Raw genomic sequence first — 17056 nt, 5'->3', positions numbered from 1 at the left:
AAACAAACGCACATTGCTTTGCAATGCTACCAGTTTTCATTGGTTTGACGCTCAATCTATGGGTAGGAGAAGGCAACTACTGGACTTGCGTGTTAATGTTGTTGCTATTTGATGGAAAAAACAGGAGAAATAGAATTCCAGACAGCTTCATTGACTTCCACTTACTTTTCAGTCAGTTTCACAAATGCTGTCCTTGAAATGTTATTGACTGAAAGATACACAATGAAAAGGGAGATCTCTTATTGAGCAGCCGGCTAAGACACCACAATTGATGTTTTTGCTCCTTCTGCCTTATACATGGCCTTCTTGAAATTTGTTTTCAAACTCAGCTTCAAGTTTTAACTCTGTCTTACAGCATCAAGACCAGTTTTGTTTGACTGATCAAAAATGTGTATAATTTGTACGAACCAACCCTAAGAATAGGTTCCATTTCAACTCATTCCTTTGATTTCTAAAAATGTCTCAACACAGAATGAGGAATTAGAAACCATTGACTGTATAAAGGGAACTGGACTGAGTGACCCTAACCCCATCATAATCCAAATAGGAAGAACCTGTTGGCCCTAAGAAGCCAAAATCACTTAGACTTTTTTTATAGAGACATTACTCAGTCATTCCATTTGTCAGCATAACCATTCTTGCTCTCATACCCTTTTTTAACATCTTCTTGCTAACCCCTTTTTTTGCTATAAAATTTTCTTTATCGCAAGTTATTCAAGTTATAAACTGACCAATCAAATGCCTCAGTGAAAGCATGTGGTGGCCCGCTGGCCTCCACCTCAAAAGTTTTACTGACAGATTCCCCTGAGCCACTTACAGTGGAAGGGGTGTGGACTTTGAACAAGCTAACTCATGATTGGTGACAGTGGTTGCCCTATAAGAATAGACTCAGACCAACTTGGACCAATCATTGTCAACTGACTCCAAATGGCGGCACCCACTGACTCCAGTTGCGGAAAAACTGGACTGAATTGGCTTAATTTCACTGGAGTCGGAGGTCAGCTATTTTCAACAGGCGACGTCACACCTGGCTGTGTCTATCTCTATCTACAGTCAATGGGCAAACTAATCTTGCTAAACCTTTAAATATTGTATGATGAACGACTTTGACAAAGACGGAAGACGTCCGTCAAAACATGTCAGGTATGTAAAAAACACAACCGTGTCTGATAATTGAAATTGAAATATTGTAGATTGATAAGAGCTAACACCTTCTAGTCACACCATGTTTTCCAGTGAGATTTATTTGAGCCTTTTTGTTATTTAGGCGTCGGTGAAATTGAGTCCATTTATTTCAATATTGCTTCTGGTGCATTAATGCTTACATCAGTTTTCTCTCTTTGGTCTGTTTCCAACCGAGTCATCTTGACCTGCAACCAGATTTGCTTCTTTGGTTGCTACCAGAGTTTAGAATAGCTTTTACAGTTGCCAATTCAAGCAGACCAACCAAAGAAACAAACTCTAGTCTGGACCAAACAACCATTTTGTGAGAGTGCCCTAGTTTTATTGTTTTGCCATTAGGAAGTTAAATCTTGATCCAACCTTGAGTTATTCCTAATTTAGGGGAGTTCTATAAACAACGATCCATTTTTCAACCTTACAAAATCAAGTATTACAAAACATGCTCCTTATGAAAATGGGTCAAGATCATGAACCTAATCTTCCAAGCTTGTTGGTGCGGATTAAGCTGACTGTGTTTGATCTGGCAGGTGGTCTGGAGGAGAAAAGTATGAGTTGATCTGAGGGAGGGCAGAAAGAGGAGATGATTTTTTTAAATCTCGTGACAAATAATGCAAACTGACCCAGAGAAATGTTTTTTACATGAACAAAATAAATATGAAGAATAGTTTACTGTAAATGGATTTAGACATGGTTTTATCTGAACAAATTAAGAACATACATCAGCAATTTTAGGTTTGGGGGGAAAAGAGACCAGATTGAACAGTTTGGTTGGGTATGACATAAAAAGAGATTCAGGCTAAGCCTTGCTGTCAGGTTTAGATTAAGGGATTACTTGAGACAACACAGTATACCGTAATTTCCGGATTAGAAATCTCTACTTTTGTCACAGGCTTTCAACCCTGCAGCTTATTCAATGATGCGGCTAATTTATGCATCTTTTCTAATGGCCGCTAGGGGGCGCTCGAGCAAATAGGGTTAGAGGCAGGGGGAATACGGTATGTGTGTTGAGGAAGACGCAAGTTCAATGTAAATTCCCGCTTTGTGAATGGATAGCACGATGTGAAAAAAATCCACCATAACCAACGGGTTTCAAAAAGCCGGTCTGCTGTGTGACGGAGAGGACAGCGCAAATGGTGTGTGATTTTTGATCACCGCTGTGATGAAGCAGCAGGAGTTACGGTGTCGCAGTTTACCCCCACCCCCACCAGGTGCGGCTTATGTATGTACAAAATGGTTTATCCTTTAAAAATGTAAAGGGTGTGCCTTATAATCTGGTGAACTCTATAGTCCGGAAATTACGGTAACACAATAACGTGACTCAGGATCCAATCGGGATAATGTCTAACTAAGCTGTGACTTAGCATGTTGGAGTTGGATGGGGGTTAAATAACATTGTACTGTAAGATTTTGTCCATGTTTTGTCCATGTCCAACACATTAAGGTCATCCGTCCTTTTTATTCCTTCAAAATCATAAATGGGCATTTCTGGATCTAACATCTGCTCCATCTTTTACAGCTCCTCTTTGCTCTACTGACCCCAATACATATCATTTAGCAGCTTCAATCTCCCTTTTTTCCAGCAGCTGCTCTGGAAAAAGGTTCCCCTTAGAACTCTAGAATGATAAATGAATGTGACAGCTAACCTGGTTTTGAAGGGTCTGTCATCCTTTCTCAGTGATGGTATATAATGTGCATCATATGAGCCTGCTTCTGAAATAATCTTTGATCCCTGTCAGGGATTAGGAAACAAGGCAGTGAGGAAGTAAAGAGCAGCCTCTACTGTATCCAGTTAAAGAAGAAGTGATGAAGCTGTGGAGGACATTAGATGATGGAAAAGGAACTAACATGCAAGCAGACATCTGGAAAGTAGTTGATGAAGTGAAAGACTTCATGAAGTGTTTCTTTGACATGAACACTGAAGAGTTTACAGTTTGGCAGAAGACAAAGAAGCATGAATGATGCAGGGTCCACCAAAGTCTTCTTTTTTGAAAAAGTAATTGCTGTCAATAGTTTTCCAATTTTAACGCATTAGAATAATCCAGATTAATATTTTACTTGAATTTTGGACAAGATAATTCATAATGGAAGTATGATAGATCACTTTTCACAAGCATTCCTGTGTAATTGCTCTCTTGATAAATAATGACTCATGTGTGACGAATTACATTTTGAAGAGGGTTGACTTAAGTTTCACTTGCTACGCTAAAGCCCTTTTTCTGACCGGATTTTAGTGGCTGGCAGGCCAGAATGACCCCAAGAACACATTAAGGAGCTCACCAAAGACAGCTGAAGAACATGGAGGACATGCAGGCCTCACTTCACTCGGTAAACATCAGAGATCAGGATTCAGCAGTCAGAAAGAGACTTCTGGACAAAAACGGATGGATTCAGACGCCGAATCCGAATTTATTATCTACCTCTCTGGCTCCTCCCTATTTCTACAATTTTAGGGGCATTTGGAGCTTTAATTTAAAACTTTTTTTTTAAGAGGGCGCCGCAGCAATTTTAGGCCTGGGTATCCCTCTGCCGGAATCTATGTTGCACTTATGACGCGGAGAAGAAACATTTCTTCGAGTGGGTGATCTCTGAAGCACAGGCGTTTGCATTTAAATGTAAATAATGACTTTTTGTTCTTACATGACATTTTAAAGTTATAAAAATGATGTTATATATTTTCTAGCTGCAGAAAATAGTTATAGATGTTGCTGATTTTTCCATCTGAGCGCTGATGAAGAGTTCCTTGTTCAAACCAATGACTGTTTTTTTTTTTTGCCACAACTGTTCTTACAGATTTTACTTTACTGCCTATCAAAAACAAGAGTAAACAGGTTTTATTCGTAATTGTACTTGTTGCACTGATAATAAAGACAATTGAATTCAATTCTCAAAATATACTAAAAATTGTTGACAAGTCCTTTTGCAAGTTGTAAGTAAAATATGGACACAAAAACATTATGTTGACGGCCTCATTTGCCAGCGTCCTCTCGGTGTAGCTGGCTGCATGACTAGATTTATGAACATTTAACACTGGAGCTGGTGACAGAGAAATCAAAACTACACACTCTTTGGTCTACCATAACTATAACCGTTTACACAGTGAAAGTAAATGCGATGGAGTGTTGCATATTGGCGCGAAGCTGCTTTTCTCGGCTTCAAAATCTGTTGGAATTAAGGTAATTGCACAAATGGTTGAAGGTTTACGATAATTCGAAGAACATCAACACTCCGGTGTTAAAGAGGTGAGCTTTTTGTTTTCACTTTTAGATTTTTACACTTTAAAGCACTCTGGTAATATGGAAATCCAGAATGTTATGATTCTTCGAGCATCATCAAAAAAAAATAAAAACTTCAATTACCGAGATGGAAATAAATAGCAATATTTTAATGTTTATCAGAATTCTAGGGGATCATTCGTTGAATCTTGACAAGACTGGAGATGTTTGAAGCTCAATGTCAATGGATTGGTTCATTCATTACAGGTGAGGGCAAAAAGTGGCCTTTGATTTCACAGTAATGGCAGCGCAAAAATGGCCATCTCTCCATTATATGGTTGTGAAGTAGAACTCAAAAGCCTAACAACGGAACAGAGGTCTTATGAAATGCACATTACACTTGTAACGACCTGCACACAGCTCCTCTCTGCAAAAAAAAATAGACATGACCTGGCGCTGCAGGATTGTGTAGAAGTACACAAGCGTGAGTGCACAGCCATAGTGGACTTTTGCTGGCTGACTCAGAGAGAAGATGCTTTTATGAGGTGTTCCCCGTCGAGAGCACGGGGAGAAAAAGTCTGTCTGTCTGGACCATCAGTCTGACAAGTGAGAAATATTATCAGGGCATGCATACATGAGTGTGTTTGTGTACAGGTTGTGTGTACACATCCATACTGACAGCTACCTGGCAGACAGCTCCTTCAGGTGTTCAGAATTAATAGGCCTTTCCACACATGAGCCCTTCAAGAGTAACTTTCTGGCCCACACAGCAGCTCAGACTTTACATTTTAGCTGGATGACAACATGAATCACTTTGTCATTGGTTTGGCAGCTTAATCTGATCTAGAGCATTTGAATGGAGGGGGTGAATTAAATTATACAAGTGTGTGCAAGTGTGTGCACCTTGGGCTATTGCAGGACCGCTCCCTGTACATGACCCCTCCACCGCAGGTTCTGGAGCAGTCGGACCACTGGGACCAGGCTGACCATTGACCGTGGATGGCTCTAGGACCATGATCTCCATACTTAACACACTGACCTTTACGGCACCACTGGAGGACAGAATGTGGAAACAGCAGAAGAGGAAAGAAAGAAGTTCTTTTTATCAGAGTTTCAGGATTTGGACAAAAGCCCAGTATCACACCTGGACACTCACACAGTCTTTTTACAGCCAAAGCCCACACGCACACGTGCATCGTACACCACACCTCTGTTAATCCAAGCCAGAAACCTTCACTCACACACATCAACACCCCACGTTCTTCTGAAAGATCACCTTTCTGTTTGTGGGAAGAAATCTGTGTCCAGCTCCAAGGCCTCAGTGTCTCTGACATACTTTTGCAGCATCTTGGGTGCATATTTCTTATAATTACACAGCTGCGAAAACGTATTTAATCCCTTCACGATGTTGTCATTAAGGTTATGCAAATGCTTTTTCATAATTAATTCAGAAGTTGACTTTTACTGGCGAGGTAAATGATTGTTCCGCCGCAGAATCAAAATAGGGTTGTGACCCGATGAAGACAAGTCTCCATTTTTTGTTGTATTTTGATCTTTTACTGCAACACAATGTCACAATTTTAAATGAAAACATCTCTAAATAAGGCTATTCGCAGCATTTTATGGGTTCAATTAAAATAGATTAACTGCAAGTCACGATTATTCAATCACTCAAAAAAAAACAATCGCACAACCCCACTAGTTATGAATAGTGGGGTTTGACAAAGAAATCGCATTTAAATTATGTAAAAGTAAAAATAGTCAAATACATAGCTGTTTTACATAAGGTAAAAGAATCTTTAAACCCAAATGGAACTTATATAACCAACTGATTATATCTGACCAACTGTATTGAGGTAAACAGAATTGCTTGTAAAACTTAGACCAATCCCGTTTCTCTTGCAGAAGAGAGCAATAAGGATTATCAATGGGAGTGGATACAGGGAGCCAACAAACACTTCTTTAAACAATTCAATTTATTAAACTGGTGGAATTTAATACTTCAAAAAACTAAGAATAGATTACGCTTTACCAACCAACCCTCAAAACAGATTTATAAATTATGCAGCATTTATATTTTAAAAGGGACTGAGATTCTGAAAAAAACACCCAGAACGAGAACATTGACTTTAGAAAAGTGGCCTTCAGTCACTGGTTCCAGTTTAAGGAATAGCTTTAAAAAAGAAATCTAAATCTATGCATGTGTCACATGTTTTGTGTGGGGAAGACACTATACTACCTTCTGCTCCTTCTAATTCATAATATTTAAGCTAATGTTGAACTGTTATAATGTTATTAGCTAATGAAAAAAATAATAAAAATAAAAGAAATTAATGAAATCATGTCAGTTTGATGAAAGTCCAGCTTATCTGTCATAGACTCACAAACTTTGACAATTAGTCTAAACTACAACACAACACTGCAAAAACTTTCAATGTATAACTGATTCAAAACTAAGAATATTCCAAGAAACAACTGAATGTTGTGAATTTGAGCCTTAGAAAGACTCCTGAATCCTTCCTCACCATGTCTGGACCACAGGTGGTTCCCTCTGCTGCAGGCATGAACTTGGTCTCACAGCGGTGTCCTGCGCGATGACACCACAGCGACTTGCAGATGTCCTGTCAAATAAAAATAATAAAGGATTGGATTTATCTGCGCTTTTCCAGGCGCTCAAAGTTCTTACAATGTGTCCATTATTCATTCACTCCTCATTCATACTTGGTGACGGTAAGTTGGTGTTGTAGCCACAGCTGCCTTGGGGCAGACTGACAGAGGATTGGCTGCCAGTTCGCCCTCCGGGACATTCATGCACATTCACGCACCAGCGGAGCCGCACTGGAGGCAGCGGGGGTGAAGTGGACACAACGACGGTTGGCTGGATCGAACCGCCAACCCTTCTATCAATTGGACGACCGGCTTAACCGCCTGAGCCTCTGCCACCCCGTGTGCCAACACAGACAGAAATCACCATCAAAACAAGAGTCGCAGCTCGCAGCACAAATCGAAGTAGAGGACATATGTAAAGAAATTTCAGCTTCAAATTGAGTTTCTGAGTATTTCCTTATTGAAATTGTTGTGAATCAGGAACAGACGGAAAAACTATGTTTGAAAAAGATTAAAGTTGTGAAGTCGCAAATCTGCTGGCCGGGAGAAAAGCTCCCTGCTCCAATTCATTCCGATTCATCCACTTATAGACGAATAGATGCGTGTACGTCTTTGTTTTCCTCATTTGAGCAGGAATCTGGATCAAAACTGTACGGCCGGATAGCTTCAATATTGCTCGCCATTTTTGTTGCGCCGGTAATGTTAGGTTGGGGGTGTAAGCTTTAAAGGAAAAAATTGATGATTTGAATCGATTCTTTCTTTCTTTAAAGGTGTGACACTGATTTTAGAAAGACTACAAATAAATCATCTTTTGAGGAGAGTTCTTGGTCTCTCTAAAACAAAGCAGCCTTTTTACTTTTTTTTCCCCGTCTTTTGTTACTTGAAAAACATAAATAATGAAACTAAAGTAGTATTGTAATGGGATTTTGGTAAATGCATTAATATGAATTAAAATTTAACCATAAATCTAACCAGGGTATTGGCTGTTGTGCCCATCCGGTGTCTTTTGACCCAAAAGAATGCAAGGATGGGAGCCAAGAAGGACTCAAAAGACAGTGCAAAGTCTGGCAGTGGGCCCAGCTAAAACTGGTAGAGAGAGGAGAACTGCTCTGCACTCAGACTCCGTCTTCCTGCAGATCTGCTCCTCAGTGGTGAATACCAGCAGAAGTCCAACAGACATCGCACAAAGTCTTCAGGAACAAGACGGAAGCAGGGGGGAAAAAAAACGTGAGAAAGGCTGGCCCAAATCCATGGTTAATCTGCACGAAGGTTAATTTACCCCCCACCCCTCAGTCTTGTACACAGGTCAAAGCAATGCAGACTCCATGTTGGATCTTCTGTGAAGAAAACACGGGACGGATCTGAAGAAGAGGTGAAAGAGCTCAGCTCAATGCACGACTTTCCCAGCAGCATTTCCATGTGAATGACCCTGGGAATGCACCCCACATGAAGGCCTACCTCCAGACTACAATGATTCTTGGAGGGGGTGAACACGGGGAGGGGGGGCACTACTTTACATGACTTTAATGCATTTTAATGGGGGATCAGAAGCCTGGGTTTGTGGTGTACAGGGGCCATGCTGGTTAATAAAGTGACGGGTTAACACTGCATCATTAGCGCTCTAAAGCAGACTATTCAGCTTAGTCGGGGGGTTACTCCATCTCACTTCTGAAAGCTTCCAGAGGACAATAGTAAATGTTCGATTGTTGGCCAACGTGCAGCTAGGACTACCCTTTGGGTTCCCTGTTGCACATGGCTAGTCCGTTTACCGCCTGTCACCAATGTTCCCGTTAGGATTTTTGAGCTTCATTTGGAAAGTTTCTGCCAAAAATCTGCTAAGCAATTCCTCAGCTAAAGGCATCCAACAAGTATTGTGGTTGCTGTGCATCTTCACCCAGGCTGTCATTCTGAACCACTGAAAAATAAGTCATCGACTTGAACCATAAGCATCCCATCTTTGAAAATAAATACATTATATTTAAAAAAAAAAGCTTGTATTACTGGTGTATTAAAAGACTTCCAAATCACAGCTGGACAACTTTTCCAATTGTTGTAATGACATCAAGTCTATAGTCTTGAATCTCAAAGAATTTAAGTTTTACATTATAGAGATTCCTGAACTAAAGCGTAAAAGAGTGAACACTACCTTGACAAAATCCAGACTGCACAGTTTGGTCTTGGATCCAAACTGCCACTTGCACTGCGTGTCGGCGTCATACAGCTGCCCTGGAAGCTGCTCAGGATATTTGTACTGACCGATCTGCTTGGGCTCATCGCCGAGACACGACGCCTGGGCTGTTCTGGGGAACAAAGCACAGCAACAGTGTCAGTAGGTCGGAGAACACCCCCACATGTGGATTATGCAACACGGAGTGATGGGACCTACCCAAGAAAGCGGCTGAGGTACTGTCTGCTGCAGGTGGACCAGGAAAACACTCCATTGTTTCCGGCCAGGGTGGGGGACATGATGTTCCCTTCTGTTTTGCGGCAGGGGTTTCCTTCTCCATCGTGGATCATCCCAAAACTGTAGAAATGCATAAGATCAGCTCAAAAAAAATATTTCGTTAACCATCTTAGCAAACATGTGAAAAATTGCCATAATTAATTTTATACCAATCTTTAAAAAAATGTTGCTTTATTTATTTTTATTTCCTTTTTGCCACTTGTGACCTTTTTTTCTACGTAAAACAATGTGAATTTGCCACCAACAACCAGAACTCCCACTCCTTTCCTTGTTTTTTAGCGATCAAGACAATCATCTCCATGAAATGTAGGTTGGTCTACCCTCCCCATAGATTTTCAAATGCACCAATTCAGATTTCATATCTTTCATATGTTTCAACTTGCCAGAAACATTCATGCTTGAATGCCCGCATGAACATTGTTCTGCTTCTTCTCAGGCCACGATTCACCTTATTTGAACTTTTCTTTTTTAACTTTTTTTTTTTACGGTTGTGAATAACTTTAAACCCATCACTATTATTTATGATCATTTATTTTTATAGGTTTGTAGTTATTTTGGCCAAATATAAAAGTGGTAGAGCAATTGATCACAGACCACATTCTCACTACTTCTGATGGTTACAATTGGGGTGCACAGACAAAAAAAGCTTAATTAAATGACAAAATATACAATTTTAAAAACCACACACCAGTTTTTGTAACAGTGAAACAAAAAAATGTAGGATTCAAAATTTCATGTGTATTAACAAAATGAAACTAATGCTTTTACACAACACAATTTTGGTTGAATATTTGAGCATTTTAGCTGCATTTTTAGATTATCCATTATCCTTATAATATAAATTGAGGGTTTTGTAGTTTGAACTTCAATAGAGTCTTAAATTAAACCCGCTTCCTCCAATCCCCATGGAAACCCCATGGTCTAAAATTAATACACGGCATTCAGTCAGAGAGTCCATGCAGAAAAAATTATTATTCAAGTTTTACTATGAATACAGTATAGCATCAAATATATAACCCTATATAAAGTCTTTTCTTTATGATTTTGTGGGTACATCTTCTTCTCAATACCCACTTGTGTCCAGACTCGTGGGCGATGGTGAAGGCCAAGCCGAGTCCTGTATCCTCATTGATGGTGCAGCTCCTGTACTTACTGCACATGCCACTGATGGGGGCAAATCCTACACAGATTAAGCAAAAACAAAGATAAATAAAGAAAGAAAGAACGGGAAGTTTAAGTTTTGGGCCTTTTTTCTGCATGTTTTTCTGAAAATAATCTGTTATGGCAGATTTGGCTGGAAGCATTAGTCTGTTAGATGTGCACATTTTTCAGGTTTTCGTGCACAAGAAGGGGAATTTCACACAGTCTCCCAGCTGCAGCTTCTCAAGTCTGAGCCAGTTTAGCAGAGAGATTTCATGTCTTTGTCAGTGCAATTTTTTTTTTGTGTGTGTAAAGCTGAGATGAAAGCAGCCGTACCGAGCGTGTCGCAGGGTTCATTCTTCCAGGAACAAATGTCCAGTCCAGTCAGGAGAATAGCGTGGTCGTGCCGTTTGCCTCCTTTCCCCACCAGGCCCGACTGCCACTGACAGAAACTGTTCAGGGACTGGTCAGCATGATGATTTACCGTCAAGCCGAGCTTAAAGGAATATAAGGGAACATGCAGTTGAGACAAAACCGCAAAAAAATATTTGCCCAGATTTAAAAAAAATTGTTACAGTTGAAAATCAAATGTATTATAACTTTGCACAGAGAACTAAATGTTTTCAGATTATACAGAAATTCAGAAATGGATAAGCAATGGTTGATGTATGAATTATTTTGGGCAAAAAGAATATAAGTTGTCATTTCATTTTTGATTATAAACATCTAGATTTTGGTCAAAATTCTCTGGACTGATAATTAAAAAGAAGGAATTTTCTGGCTATGCTACATTTACACTGGGCTTGTGATGCACATTAAGCCCATGGTGTTCACACTAGACTGTCGTTAACCAATACTAGTGCATGTCCGCTCGCTGCCTACAGTTGGAAAAGGCTTTGCACAAAATGCTGAACCGGTGCAAATCTCATAAATCTATCTTCTGACTTTTTCTTTTACAATTCTACTTGGATATAAAGACCTGGCCTCGTATAATTCCGGCCGGGCACAAACTGCAATTATTTGTTTCTCCTCCAAGACCAATTGGCATGAATTAAAAAGGCAGGCCATCCATACGTCACTATCAAATCCAAGTCCCTGATTGGTCAAAATTTGACCTGGTCTAACCTTTAATGGATGCCCGAAAACCGTCATATTAACTTGTGCAGTGAGTTTTAAAAACAAAAAGCCTGAAACACGCATACAAGCGTCTTTACATAGACTTTTCATTGAAAGCGGTTGCTTAAATACACGTTGCTGAGGCCGTTGTGAATGTGACATTAAGTCTAGAATCAAGTGAGGTGGCAGTTTCATAATGTGGGACTCCAGCTTCAGGAGCTTGACAGTGATCAAACACAAAAAAAAAGTCTGTATTGTAGGAGAAAAAAGTAAAGATCCTAAGGTGACCAAGTTAACATATTTTCCTGACCTTTTCTTCATTTTTATTTTGGTTATTTTTGCAATGTAATACTCCAGCAGAATTGAATTTAGGGACAAGGTTCAATCCCACTTTTTTGTGTTTATAGTTTCATGTGAAATATAGAAATAAAAACACTCACTGGGTCTTGTTCTAACAGCAACAAGCTAACGACAACAATGTTGATGTCCGTTCCAATGGTGCCGTCTTTGAATAGACTGGAAACCTGTAAAAGTGGCAACAAACTAGTAACTTTTTCACAGCAGAAAACACAACCAATATGTTTTACTTCTGGGTTTAGTAACTTCTGCTTTCTGTTGTAACGCATCACAGGTTAGAGGAGGTTTGTATTAAGTTCTCCTTCTCTGACTCATTTTTCCGTTACTGACTCTAACCTACACATGTGGATTTTATCGTATTAGATTAAAAAATGTGTTTTTAAAAAAGTTCTTTTGTGATGATTTTTGAAGTTCATCTACACATAAATGACCTCCAGCAGCTTCGCCCACGCTGCCCTGGCTCTCACCATGTTCATGACAGTCAGGACGTAGGTGGTGACGTTCTCCCTTCCGTGCTTCTCCAGCATCTTCCTGTCTGCCACCACCAGGGTCTCCACATTCAGACCTCCCACCCTGTTCGAGTTGATGGGCGATCTTTTGGCCCTCGCCGGCTCTCCCGCCTCAGGAGTGGCGTACTCATCAGGCATGATAAAAAGGTTTTCTGCAGGAGGTTTGGGAGTGTCTAGGAAGTGTGAAAAAGCGGAAGGGAGGGACAACAGTAAGGCAGAGAAAGAAGGGAAAACTTTGTGGGTCAAATGTACAATCTGGTGGCGAAGAAATTGACTTCCTGTGTTGCTTCCTCTCATGGCAGGGGGATTTGACTCCAATTCAATTTAATTCAATTTGTATAGCCCAGATTCACAACAACAGTCATCTCAATGGGCTTCGTATCGGTAATTGAAAAAGTAAAACATAAAATCAAGAGGATCATGGATACATAGAATTCAATGAGAAAATACTAGTTTGAACTAACAAACAGACAAAACTAAACTGGCATCCCTGCCCTTGTTATATTCCTCGATTAACCTGAATATATTTTAACATTTATGTGAACATCTTTTTAAAAAGCTGCTTTAAGAGCAGATACATTTGTTACATTACAGTTGGAGTGGCAGAATAAATGTACAGAATATCAGGAAAAAGCAGACCAAAACATTAAAGTACAATTTCAAGAATTCTTTAACTGATAAGGTAAGAAATTCATCAGTGTTAACCCTCCATTCACACAAATATCTTCATGTGAAATCAAGCTTGGATGTGTTGTTGGAGTTTCTGATCTGTTGTGCAGCAAGTTGCTGGTAAGCAGCTTTGCAAACCTCAACATGAAAGTAGTAGGCGACGGTGGGGAGGAAAACTCTCTCAACCAGGGATGTTCAAATCCAGGCTTAAGGACTACCGGTAATTTCCTGCTTCTTTTTAAACTACTATCATTCCAGCTTCTTACGCCTTGGTAACATGCACCTGTGGGGGGGTTACCCCTACGGGTGTTCCAGGTTTTTGGGTTGGCCCTGGACAACTCAACCCTCCTCGTACAGTGGAATTCTCGTATGGCCACTTCAATGGTCATAAAGAAAATGGAATGTGCCATTGTCGTGTGTGTGGTAAGTACGTTGGATAGTATTCTTAAGGGTAATGCAAGTTCCACATATGCATGAGGTACGGGTGATGCTGTCGTATGGTGTCTTTAGGCCACACTCTAGTCATTATTAGTTGCGGGTACTGGCTCCTTACTGACCACGTGGGTATACTGCACGCACAGTGTGTGGAGTAGGAAGTCCATACAAACTGCAATGTGTAATAGTCAGGCTGCACGTGAACAGCACTAGCAGGCCCCTTGCACAGTCTGCAGGGTCTGGGGGTAATTTAAAAACAAAATCTATACCATATGCCTGTGTCTCTTTTTTTGGTTGAACACCTGATTTAGATCCTTTCGGCCGGGCGCTGGACGCCCCTGCACTAAACAGAAGGATGGACTGTTTTTTTTTTACCTTTTACTTCCATCTCTCAGCTTATGTTCACCTTGATTTCACTCATTTACACCCAACATCAGACGAATCAAGTCATGAGGAATAAATATAGTTTCCCTTACATACATTGCTTGCGGCGCCCGCAGAAGTGTCGCCTCTGCAGTTTTCCGGGTTGGGATCCAAAACTCTGCTGCCGCTGAAGATGGTGAAGGTACGAATCGTCCGATCTGGAGGAACTGCTTCCAGATGAGCTTCTGGTCTTCCTGTGAACAATGTGATCTGCTGAACGCCTGTAGACCACGTGTGGGTGATGACCAGCGGGGGCGCTGTAGTTGTGCTGCTCGGCTAAATGTTGGGGTAGCGGCGCAAGCAAATAGTCCTCCTGAGAAACACGAATCAGACCTGACTGGAAACAGACACAAACGCACATATTATACTTAACATGTTATTGAATTATCAGGTGAAATACAAATTAAAAATAAAATAAGCTCTCTGACAGAAGCTGAAACACAACAGCTAAATTAGTCTAGAACAATTTTCTGGTCTTTTGGAGTTAGACAGTTATTATTATTATCATTATTATTATCATTATTATTATTATTATTAATACTGCATGTATTGACACCCAAAAAGCAAATAAATATAAATACAATTTTCAAAAAAAAACTGCAGCTAAATTTGGACCCCATGGGTTCTTTGGGCTAGATCTACAGAAATAGATCACTCAAAAAACAATGGAGAAACATGCACAAAAAGGCCACGGTGATGAGTCTTAAAAGTGAGTGCAGAAGGAAAGTGACCATGCAACAGGAATAAAAACTAACTAAAATGTACTTAGACAAGCCAAATGAAACCTACCACCAAAAAAAAGAAAAGATTTACAAGAGCTTTAAAAAAGCACTGTTGGAACATTCCTTTAATTTTATGCAGGATTGTATGTCCTCCCCCTAAACAGAACTCAAAACATCTGAAACATCTGCCTCAGATCAGGATGGAGTCTGAGGCTTAGGATAGGTGTGGTAAATCTGGAAGGGGGAAAAGTGACAGAATGAGCCTGGGTGTTTGGAAACAGCTGTTTCAGTTTCACCGTCCTTCATCAAAACCTGTCAGCTCTGAGTGGACAGCTGTCTGCTGTCAGACACTTTTTTTTTTACAGGTGGTTTTAAAAAAAATACGCTGTATGGATGGAATGTTTCACATCATCATTTGGTACTTTGAATGTCGGGACAATCATAAGTGAGGAGGCAACTATTGTCATGTTTCTAAACCATTTTGAGCTCAAATCTTTATTTTTGTCTTCCCGTTTACTTTAAGAGAAAACATTTCTGAGGAAGTTTTAAGGGTTTTGCAAGTCTTCCCTGAAATCTTAAAGCCATTAAATTGGTGATTTTCCGTATAAATAAAACAGAATTGTTACCAAAAAAAATCTTAAACATCTTTTCAATTCAGTTTCCAATTCAGAAGACGTGTAACAAATTTGAAACGTCTATGACTTACAAAACCAAATTAAGACACAAGTAAATTGAGCATCCATTCAATTGATAGGTGAGAGGTTTGAATCCCAAAGAATCTCTTGGCAAGACACTATTTAAATCAAAATTTGTAAAAGTATGAAAATTTGTCCCCCAAACCAGGATATAAACCCAATGATAACAATAAATGTACTATCATCATTTTTTCAAACCGATGAGTAAAAAGATAAAAGCATCCGCTAAATACTTTGTAATGTAATAAGAGCCTGACATGCTAAGATGCTCCAGAAACTCATGACAAAGGTGGGATTAACTCAAATGTTCAAACCTTTTTGTAACAAATGAGCAAACATGTCAAAAAAAATCTTTGCAAACCTTAAATTTCTTATTTGTGAATTTGTGCAACACGTGCCGCTAACTTTTTACTTGTTTAATGGTATTCCAAATAAAAAATTCTATGCATATTTACTTCACAATTTCCTTTTCTCCAACTGGTTACTGGTTTACACATTTTGAAAAAGAATTAAGAGAACTGGGAGAGAGAATGTGGTTTAATGATCTTTATCACACAAATCAACATAACTCATACAAGCTGGGAAAGCATTAAGGAAGCTATCTCAAATGTTGTTTTTATTGTCTAATCAACAGTTTTGCTTTAATGAAAAAAAGTTGTATCATTATTTGTACGGCTCCTTCAAAAACACAGTTAAAGGACCACTTTGATCATCTTTTTACCTATTCTAAAAGTGTTCCCAGTGGTCTTTTAATTAAGATTATGCAGTTTTTAGCCAAAATCAACTTCCCGTCATCCACCCCTAACCTAAAATTACCAGTGTAACAAAAATGTGGAGCAATTTTGGAGCTAGTGCAGTTTTGATCCAGATGTCAGCTGAGATGAGAAAAACAAAAACGTTCATGGATCTAACTGTCTGCAAGTGGATCAATCACAATGATGCGGAGCAGGGAGCTTGTGGCTTACCCAACGGCCTTTTACGAAACAAGTACGATCTTTCTCCAATGGCCTTTTTTTCATCTTCTCCTGATTAACTATTTGAATAAAGAAATAGTTAGAGATGCAACTGAATGTCCTCCACCATGAGAACAATGCCACAAGAACGTGTTAAAAATAGGGCTGGGTTGATAAAATCGATTTGTCGATCTGAGTTGATCCAAGCTTAATAAATGAATAATCGATCCATATAAGTAGAGATCGATCTTTTCTGTTTTTCTTTTTCTGGTGATGCTAACGTATAATGGAATCTCCCGACGGCTAATGCTAACGTTTGTTCGACCTAAGCATACATTGCATGACTTAATGAACAGCTTTATATACTCACAGGGAGGAATTTTCCAAACTCTTTCAAGAAAACATTGTTTTAAAAGTAAACAGTTGTGGTCTAAAGCACCATTTTTGTTAAAATCTTCTGGCATAAAGTGTTACGCTATAGCATGAGCTCCACCTAGTGGCCAAACTGAAATGTTCTCGAGGAGAGCATCTCTTTTGTAATATGAGGCAGTTTAGAGCCTTTACATGGTTAA

The 17056-nt window shown here is 39.6% G+C and overlaps 1 protein-coding gene across 1 annotated transcript in view; it reads right to left on the bottom strand.

Moving 5' to 3' along the window:
* Positions 1-17056, bottom strand: part of adamts18 (ADAM metallopeptidase with thrombospondin type 1 motif 18) — a 59236-nt gene that overhangs the window by 28475 nt on the left and 13705 nt on the right. The window contains exons 4-12 of the mRNA XM_011494105.2: positions 14172-14451; positions 12546-12760; positions 12162-12245; positions 10942-11101; positions 10540-10645; positions 9388-9525; positions 9148-9301; positions 6920-7015; positions 5298-5446 (exon numbers count right to left, since the gene is read on the bottom strand). Of these exons, the coding sequence (XP_011492407.1) occupies positions 5298-5446; positions 6920-7015; positions 9148-9301; positions 9388-9525; positions 10540-10645; positions 10942-11101; positions 12162-12245; positions 12546-12760; positions 14172-14451 (1382 nt within the window). The remainder of the gene's footprint in view (positions 1-5297; positions 5447-6919; positions 7016-9147; positions 9302-9387; positions 9526-10539; positions 10646-10941; positions 11102-12161; positions 12246-12545; positions 12761-14171; positions 14452-17056) is intronic.

Source organism: Oryzias latipes, chromosome 3 (assembly GCF_002234675.1).
Source record: "Oryzias latipes chromosome 3, ASM223467v1".
Classification (NCBI taxonomy): Eukaryota; Metazoa; Chordata; class Actinopteri; order Beloniformes; family Adrianichthyidae; genus Oryzias; species Oryzias latipes.
Note: the sequence above shows the minus strand (reverse complement) of the source record. Positions and strands in the feature narration are given on the sequence as shown.